The sequence below is a fragment of the Trematomus bernacchii genome, unplaced genomic scaffold (assembly GCF_902827165.1).
Source record: "Trematomus bernacchii unplaced genomic scaffold, fTreBer1.1, whole genome shotgun sequence".
NCBI classification, from domain to species: Eukaryota; Metazoa; Chordata; class Actinopteri; order Perciformes; family Nototheniidae; genus Trematomus; species Trematomus bernacchii.
The window spans coordinates 32,837-42,402 of NW_022988053.1; the positions used below are offsets into that span (position 1 = coordinate 32,837).

General features: G+C 44.4%; 1 protein-coding gene across 1 annotated transcript; it reads right to left on the reverse strand.

Annotated features, from left to right (window-relative positions):
• Positions 1 to 219: 219 nt before the first annotated feature.
• Positions 220 to 4,804, reverse strand: LOC117474436 (vitamin K-dependent protein C-like). Its single transcript, XM_034120216.1, has 5 exons — positions 4,715 to 4,804; positions 4,508 to 4,622; positions 4,004 to 4,200; positions 2,895 to 3,020; positions 220 to 1,141 (listed from the first exon to the last, which is right to left on the reverse strand). Exons 1-5 carry the CDS (start codon positions 4,802 to 4,804, stop codon positions 839 to 841), a joined length of 831 nt encoding a protein of 276 aa, XP_033976107.1. The 3' UTR covers positions 220 to 838.
• Positions 4,805 to 9,566: the final 4,762 nt, after the last annotated feature.

Genomic DNA, 9,566 nt, shown 5'->3' on the forward strand with positions numbered 1-9,566 from the left:
ATGACAGGGGGTGAGACAGGGGGTGAAACAGGGGGGTGAGGCAGGGGAGTATGACAGGGGGTGAGACAGGGGGTGAAACAGGGGGTGAAACAGACACTTAATCAAACTTACCTTAAACCAGAAACATTTTTTGAGACCTGACCTGAAACAATTTGGAGGTCCTGTTTCCCACAATGCCTTGCTGTTTGTTTTGACAGCAGAAAGGAGACGCATTATGACATATTTTTTATATACTTTATTATCTGAGCGCTGCTGTGTATCTTCACTCTTACTTTACTCCTGTTGGTATGAAATAAAACTTCTGCACACGTCTCAGTCTCTCTGTGTCCATCATGTTAAAGACATTAATATACAACAATCTTTCAAACAGCTGTAATACGCATCAGGGAGTCAGTAGAGACCGTGCAGTCGGACACAATCATCATTAATAACATGTTTATAATGAACCATCAGCCGGTCTGTGAGGAGTCAGATCTGTGGACCATCGATCAGAACATGTTTATTTATGAGTTTAGAGTCCAAAGGAAAGAATCTGCAGCTCAACCAATGACCTCCTGATGTCCATCGTTTGAAACATCCATCATCGTCTGGTCCGTCAGTAGACCTGGTTCTGGTCCGTTAGTCCTGGTCCGTTAGTCCTGGTTTTGGTCCGTTAGTCCTGGTCCGTTAGTCCTGGTCCGTTAGTCCTGGTCCTGGCTGAGGTCCTGGTCCTGGCTGAGGTCCTGGCTGAGGTCCTGGTTCTGGTCCGTTAGTCCTGGTCCTGGTTCTGGTCCTGGTCCGTTAGTCCTGGTCCTGGCTGAGGTCCTGGTTCTGGTCCGTTAGTCCTGGTTCTGGTCCATTAGTCCTGGTCCTGGCTGAGGTCCTGGTCCTGGTCCTGGCTAAGGTCCTGGTTCTGGCTGAGGCCCTGGTCCTGGCTGAGGTCCTGTCTCTGCATGGTGTCTCTGATCCAGTTGAGGAAGTTCCCGATGCGGCTGTAGACCCCAAACCTCCCTTTGGCGGCGCAGCCCTCGCCCCAGCTGACGACCCCCGTCAGGAACCAGGTCCCCCTGTGGTTCTGAACGAAGGGTCCCCCGCTGTCCCCCCCGCAGGCGTCCATCGCCACGTCCAGGAAGCCTGCGCAGAACATGTTGTCTGTGATCACCTGAGGAGGAGACACTTAACTTAGAGACTAAAGACACTTAATTTTAACTAGAGACTAAAGACACTTAACTTTAACTAGAGACTAAAGACACTTAACTTAAACTACAGACTAAAAACACTTAACTTTAACTAGAGAATAAAGACACTTAACTTACACTACAGACTAAAACACTTAACTTTAACTAGAGACTAAAGACACTTAACTTTAACTAGAGACTAAAAACACTTAACTTTAACTAGAAACTAAAAACACTTAACTTTAACTAGATACTAAAACACTTAACTTTAACTAGATACTAAAGACACTTAACTTTAGCTAGAGACTAAAAAGGAACCCCGTGCAGAACATGTTGTCTGTGATCACCTGAGGGGGAGACACTTAACTTAGAGACTAAAGACACTTAACTTTAACTAGAGACTAAAGACACTTAACTTTAACTAGAGACTAAAGACACTTAACTTAAACTACAGACTAAAGACACTTAACTTTAACTAGAGACTAAATACACTTAACTTAAACTACAGACTAAAAACACTTAACTTTAACTAGAGAATAAAGACACTTAACTTACACTACAGACTAAAACACTTAACTTTAACTAGAGACTAAAGACACTTAACTTTAACTAGAGACTAAAAACACTTAACTTTAACTAGAGACTAAAAAGGAACCCCGCGCAGAACATGTTGTCTGTGATCACCTGAGGGGGAGACACTTAACTTAGAGACTAAAGACACTTAACTTTAACTAGACACTAAAGACACTTAACTTACAGACTAAAGACACTTAACTTAGAGACTAAAGACACTTAACTTTAACTAGAGACTCAAAACACTTAACTTTAACTAGAGACTAAAGACACTTAACTTTAACTAGAGACTAAAGACACTTAACTTTAACTAGAGACTAAAGACACTTAACTTACACTACAGACTAAAACACTTAACTTTAACTAGAGACTAAAGACACTTAACTTTAACTAGAGACTCAAAACACTTAACTTTAACTAGAGACTAAAGACACTTAACTTTAACTAGAGACTAAAGACACTTAACTTTAACTAGAGACTAAAGACACTTAACTTAAACTACAGACTAAAAACACTTAACTTAACTAGATACTAAAACACTTAACTTAACTAGATACTAAAACACTTAACTTTAACTAGATACTAAAGACACTTAACTTAAACTACAGACTAAAAACACTTAACTTTAACTAGAGACTAAAAACACTTAACTTGAACTAGAGACTAAAGACACTTAACTTTAACTAGAGACTCAAAACACTTAACTTTAACTAGAGACTAAAGACACTTAACTTTAACTAGAGACTAAAGACACTTAACTTAAACTACAGACTAAAAACACTTAACTTTAACTAGAGAATAAAGACACTTAACTTACACTACAGACTAAAACACTTAACTTTAACTAGAGACTAAAGACACTTAACTTTAACTAGAGACTAAAAACACTTCACTTTAACTAGAAACTAAAAACACTTAACTTAACTAGATACTAAAACACTTAACTTAACTAGATACTAAAACACTTAACTTTAACTAGATACTAAAGATACTTAACTTAAACTAGAGACTACAAACACCTAACTTTAACTACAGACTAAAAACACTTAACTTTAACTACAGACTAAAAACCCTTATCACAGTTAAGATGAGTGTGCTCCGCCTGGTTTGTAGACAGGTATGAGTGTGTGTAGCTCAACAGGTGTGTCCCGCCTGTCCTCTCACCTGATTGGTCGAGCTGCTGCAGGTCTGCTGTCCAATGACGGGCAGCGTCACCTTCCTCAGGAAGCGTGAGGAGCGGCCCATGTGACGAGTCAGACCCCAACCTGAGACCACGCCTCGAGAGTCCTCCTGGGGGGGGGAATCAAGTGTTTATTTCCTGTCTGTCTGCTTCTGCTGTTCCCTTTAGTGTTAGGGGGTTATAGTAAAGGTGTGTACCTGCAGCAGGTACCTGGACAGGTGGGGTTATAGTAAAGGTGTGTACCTGCAGCAGGTACCTGGACAAGTGGTGTTAGAGCCACAATGAAGTCAAAGTTATTATTTAGATTCATAATTTGATAAATGAATTAATGATGTAAAATGATTTATATTGCCATGGTGAATATCTTTTGATGAAATGATTGTTTATTTTAAATCGTAAATATGATCTGTTTCCTTGTACCTTCCAGTGTTTATTTAAGTGAGGTAATTGAGGACAGCCGCGGTGCTCTGAGACCTGATGAGACCTGATGAGACGGGGAGCGGAACAGTTTGTACACCGCAATTAGAAACTAGTGTTGCAAATGGGACTGCAAAGTATAGTTTATATAAGAAAGTATATCACCCAAATATTGAGTTATATTTGTTATTTTGAGACAATTTAAGTCACTTCCTTTCTGTTAATAAATTACATTTTTTGACTGAAAACCTTCGGCTGCTTATTGCTTTGGATTGCGTGTCGTCAACCCCGCTCTATAGTGGCAAAGGAAACCTTGGATGCCACTTCAGATGGGGTTATAGTAAAGGTGTGTACCTGCAGCAGGTACCTGGACAGGTGGGGTTATAGTAAAGGTGTGTACCTGCAGCAGGTACCTGGACAGGTGGGGTTATAGTAAAGGTGTGTACCTGCAGCAGGTACCTGGACAGGTGGGGTTATAGTAAAGGTGTGTACCTGCAGCAGGTACCTGGACAGGTGGGGTTATAGTAAAGGTGTGTACCTGCAGCAGGTACCTGGACAGGTGGGGTTATAGTAAAGGTGTGTACCTGCAGCAGGTACCTGGACAGGTGGAGTTATAGTAAAGGTGTGTACCTGCAGCAGGTACCTGGACAGGTGGAGTTATAGTAAAGGTGTGTACCTGCAGCAGGTACCTGGACAGGTGGGGGTCCGGCAGGCAGGCCGGGGCCGCCGTGGGGCCCCTCCTCACGGGGCCTGAGAGGAACAACAGAGCGATGTCACTGTCGAAGGTGAACGAGTGGAAGTGAGGATGGACGAAAACCTTCTGGACCTTCAACTGCTGCTCCATGGGGTCCGGACGCCTCTTATCATAGTCCCCTGCTCACACACACACACACACACGCACGCACGCACGTACGCACACACACACACACACACACACACACACACACACACACACACATTTATGGACATTTCTCAGTATTAGTAGACATACTAAAGCACACACTCTCTCTCACACACACACACACTCTCTCTCTCTCTCTCACACACACACACACACACACACACACACACACACACACCACACCGCACGCACGCACCACACACACACACACACACACACAAACACACACACACACACACACACACCCACACACACACACACACACACACACACACACACCTATGGTGACGTGGTCCACGCTCTCCTCCAGGCAGTGTGCAGCAGAGACCACCCAGCGGTCAGAGACTAGCGTCCCTCCACAGAAGCCGTAACCATCGGCCCTGCGGAGCAGCACCTGAACGCACCGCCATCATGTGAACATTATTCATATGTTATTATTTTATTATTAGTCTTTATCATTATTAAAGTGTGTGAACGGGTCCTCACCTGCCAGGGACTGCCTCCCAGTTTCTCCAGAACCCCCCCCACGATACGAGGCGTCACCCCCCCCCTCCCCCCCCTCCGTCTCCGTCTCATTACCCCCCCCAGACGATGCGTTCACTGTCCTCAGTTCCATCTCCGTAAAGTTAAGATTCAGCGTCCAGCTGTCGGTGTCCAACATGTTGCTGAGGTTCACTTCCTGTGAGGTCAGGTTCACTTCCTGTGAGGTCAGGTTCACTTCCTGTGAGGTCACTTCCTGTGAGGTCAGGTTCACTTCCTGTGAGGTCAGGTTCAATTCCTGTGAATTCGTCCGCAGAGAGCGTCCTCCGTATGGAACCAGGTGTTTGTGCTGACGGCCACACGGGAACAACACTACAGGAAGTACAGGAAGTACAGTTACTGCACAGGAAGTTACTGAAGTATCAGTGGTATCAGTAGTACAGTGGTTACAGAGGTTACAGTAGTATCAGTAGCAGAGTTTCCGTTAGCTGGTAGTTACCGGACTTTGACCGGTAAAATATGCTGAAGACCGGCAAATCTAAATCTCTCCGGTCAAAATAAATTCCCCTTAGCGCAATACCGCATCAGTTGCGCTAAGACAAGAATAGTCTGTGACAGACAAGAAGAGTCTGTGACAGACGAGAAAAGTACGTGACAGACAACAAGAGTACGTGACAGACAAGAAGAGTACGTGACAGACAAGAAGAGTACGTGACAGACAAGAAGAGTACGTGACAGACAACAAGAGTACGTGACAGACAAGAAGAGTACGTGACAGACAAGAAGAGTAACGTTGACAGACAAGAATAGTCTGTGACAGACAAGAAGAGTACGTGACAGACAGAAGAGTACGTGACGACAGAGTAGTGACAGACAAGAAGAGTACGTGACAGACAAGAAGAGTACGTGACAGACAAGAAGAGTCTGTGACAGACAAGAAGAGTCTGTGACAGACAAGAAGAGTACGTGACAGACAAGAAGAGTACGTGACAGACAAGAAGAGTCTGTGACAGACAAGACGAGTACGTGACAGACAAGAAGAGTCTGTGACAGACAAGAAGAGTACGTGACAGACAAGAAGAGTACGTGACAGACAAGAAGAGTACGTGACAGACAAGAAGAGTCTGTGACAGACAAGAAGAGTCTGTGACAGACAAGAAGAGTCTGTGACAGACAAGAAGAGTCTGTGACAGACAAGAAGAGTACGTGACAGACAAGAAGAGTACGTGACAGACAAGAAGAGTACGTGACAGACAAGAAGAGTCTGTGACAGACAAGAAGAGTCTGGTGACAGACAAGAAGAGTCTGTGACAGACAAGAAGAGTCGGTGACAGACAAGAAGAGTACGTGACAGACAAGAAGAGTACGTGACAGACAAGAAGAGTACGTGACAGACAAGAAGGGTACGTGACCAGACAAGAAGAGTCTGTGACAGACAAGAAGAGTCTGTGACAGACAAGAAGAGTCTGTGACAGACAAGAAGAGGTCGTGACAGACAAGAAGAGTACTGTGACAGACAAGAAGAGTACGTGACAGACAAGAAGAGTACGTGACAGACAAGAAGAGTCTGTGACAGACAGAAGAGTACGTGAATACAAGAAGAGTACGTGACAGACAAGAAGAGTACGTGACAGACAAGAAGAGTCTGTGACAGACAGAAGAGTCTGTGACAGACAAGACGAGTACGTGACAGACAAGAAGAGTACGTGACAGACAAGAAGCTTGTGACAGACAGAAGAGTCTGTGACAGACAAGAAGAGTCTGTGACAGACAAGAAGAGTCTGTGACAGACAAGAAGAGTACGTGACAGACAAGAAGAGTACGTGACAGACAAGAAGAGTACGTGACAGACAAGAAGAGTACGTGACAGACAAGAAGAGTCTGTGACAGACAAGAAGAGTCTGTGACAGACAAGAAGAGTCTGTGACAGACAAGAAGAGTACGTGACAGACAAGAAGAGTACGTGACAGACAAGAAGAGTCTGTGACAGACAAGAAGAGTACGTGACAGACAAGAAGAGTACGTGACAGACAAGAAGAGTCTGTGACAGACAAGAAGAGTACGTGACAGACAAGAAGAGTACGTGACAGACAAGAAGAGTACGTGACAGACAAGAAGAGTACGTGACAGACAAGAAGAGTCTGTGACAGACAAGAAGAGTACGTGACAGACAAGAAGAGATGTGACAGACAAGAAGAGTACGTGACAGACAAGAAGAGTACGTGACAGACAAGAAGAGTCTGTGACAGACAAGAAGAGTACGTGACAGACAAGAAGAGTCTGTGACAGACAAGAAGAGTCTGTGACAGACAAGAAGAGTGTGACAGACAAGAAGAGTACGTGACAGACAAGAAGAGTACGTGACAGACAAGAAGAGAGTACGTGACAGACAAGAAGAGTACGTGACAGACAAGAAGAGTACGTGACAGACAGAAGAGTACGTGACAGACAAGAAGAGTACGTGACAGACAAGAAGAGTACGTGACAGACAAGAAGAGTACGTGACAGACAAGAAGAGTACGTGACAGACAAGAAGAGTCTGTGACAGACAAGAAGAGTCTGTGACAGACAAGAAGAGTACGTGACAGACAAGAAGAGTACGTGACAGACAAGAAGAGTACGTGACAGACAAGAAGAGTCTGTGACAGACAAGAAGAGTCTGTGACAGACAAGAAGAGTCTGTGACAGACAAGAAGAGTACGTGACAGACAAGAAGAGTACGTGACAGACAAGAAGAGTACGTGACAGACAAGAAGAGTACGTGACAGACAAGAAGAGTACGTGACAGACAAGAAGAGTACGTGACAGACAAGAAGAGTATGTGACAGACAAGAATAGTCTGTGACAGACAAGAAGAGTACGTGACAGACAAGAAGAGTACGTGACAGACAAGAAGAGTACGTGACAGACAAGAAGAGTACGTGACAGACAAGAAGAGTCTGTGACAGACAAGAAGAGTACGTGACAGACAAGAAGAGTACGTGACAGACAAGAAGAGTACGTGACAGACAAGAAGAGTCTGTGACAGACAAGAAGAGTACGTGACAGACAAGAAGAGTCGTGACAGACAAGAAGAGTACGTGACAGACAAGAAGAGTACGTGACAGACAAGAAGAGTACGTGACAGACAAGAAGAGTACGTGACAGACAAGAAGAGTCTGTGACAGACAAGAAGAGTACGTGACAGACAAGAAGAGTACGTGACAGACAAGAAGAGTACGTGACAGACAAGAAGAGTACGTGACAGACAAGAAGAGTACGTGACAGACAAGAAGAGTACGTGACAGACAAGAAGAGTACGTGACAGACAAGAAGAGTCTGTGACAGACAAGAAGAGTATGTGACAGACAAGAATAGTCTGTGACAGACAAGAAGAGTACGTGACAGACAAGAAGAGTATGTGACAGACAAGAAGAGTACGTGACAGACAAGAAGAGTACGTGACAGACAAGAATAGTCTGTGACAGACAAGAAGAGTACGTGACAGACAAGAAGAGTCGTGACAGACAAGAAGAGTACGTGACAGACAAGAAGAGTCTGTGACAGACAAGACGAGTACGTGACAGACAAGAAGAGTACGTGACAGACAAGAAGAGTACGTGACAGACAGAAGAGTACGTGACAGACAAGAAGAGTCTGTGACAGACAAGAAGAGTCTGTGACAGACAAGAAGAGTACGTGACAGACAAGAAGAGTAGTGACAGACAAGAAGAGTCTGTGACAGACAAGAAGAGTACGTGACAGACAAGAAGAGTACGTGACAGACAAGAAGAGTACGTGACAGACAAGAAGAAGTGACAGACAAGAAGAGTACGTGACAGACAAGAAGAGTACGTGACAGACAAGAAGAGTACGTGACAGACAAGAAGAGTACGTGACAGACAAGAAGAGTACGTGACAGACAGGAAGAGTCTGTGACAGACAAGAAGAGTCTGTGACAGACAAGAAGAGTACGTGACAGACAAGAAGAGTCTGTGACAGACAAGAAGAGTACGTGACAGACAAGAAGAGTACGTGACAGACAAGAAGAGTCGTGACAGACAAGAAGAGACGTGACAGACAAGAAGAGTCTGTGACAGACGAAGAGTAGTGACAGACAAGAAGAGTACGTGACAGACAAGAAGAGTACGTGACAGACAAGAAGAGTACGTGACAGACAAGAAGAGTACGTGACAGACAAGAAGAGTCTGTGACAGACAAGAAGAGTATGTGACAGACAAGAAGAGTACGTGACAGACAAGAAGAGTCTGTGACAGACAAGAAGAGTCTGTGACAGACAAGAAGAGTCGTGACAGACAAGAAGAGTCTGTGACAGACAAGAAGAGTACGTGACAGACAAGAAGAGTACGTGAAGACAAGAAGAGTCTGTGACAGACAAGAAGAGTCTGTGACAGACAAGAAGAGTATGTGACAGACAAGAGAGTACGTGACAGACAAGAAGAGTACGTGACAGACAAGAAGAGTACGTGACAGACAAGAAGAGTACGTGACAGACAAGAAGAGTACGTGACAGACAAGAAGAGTCGGTGACAGACAAGAAGAGTCTGTGACAGACAAGAAGACTACGTGACAGACAAGAAGAGTACGTGACACACAAGAAGAGTCTGTGACAGACAAGAGAGTACGTGACGTGAAGACAAGAAGAGTACGTGACAGACAAGAAGAGTCTGTGACAGACAAGAAGAGTACGTGACAGACAAGAAGAGTACGTGACAGACAAGAGAGTTGTGACAGACAAGAAGAGTACGTGACAGACAAGAGTAGTCTGTGACAGACAAGAAGAGTACGTGGACAGACAAGAAGAGTCGTGACAGACAAGAAGAGTACGTGACAGACAAGAAGAGTCTGTGACAGACAA

What these genes read in the sequence shown, in the direction of transcription:
- LOC117474436 (XM_034120216.1), bottom strand. Translation starts at nt 4,804, where the DNA reads ATGAGACGGAGACGGAGGGGGGGGAGGGGGGGGGTGACGCCTCGTATC. An exon ending in CGTGGACCACGTCACCATAG is followed by an intron (nt 4,201 to 4,507) that starts GTGTGTGTGTGT and finishes GTGTGTGAGCAG; the next exon opens with GGGACTATGATAAGAGGCGT. An exon ending in GCAGCAGCTCGACCAATCAG is followed by an intron (nt 1,142 to 2,894) that starts GTGAGAGGACAG and finishes TCTCCTCCTCAG; the next exon opens with GTGATCACAGACAACATGTT.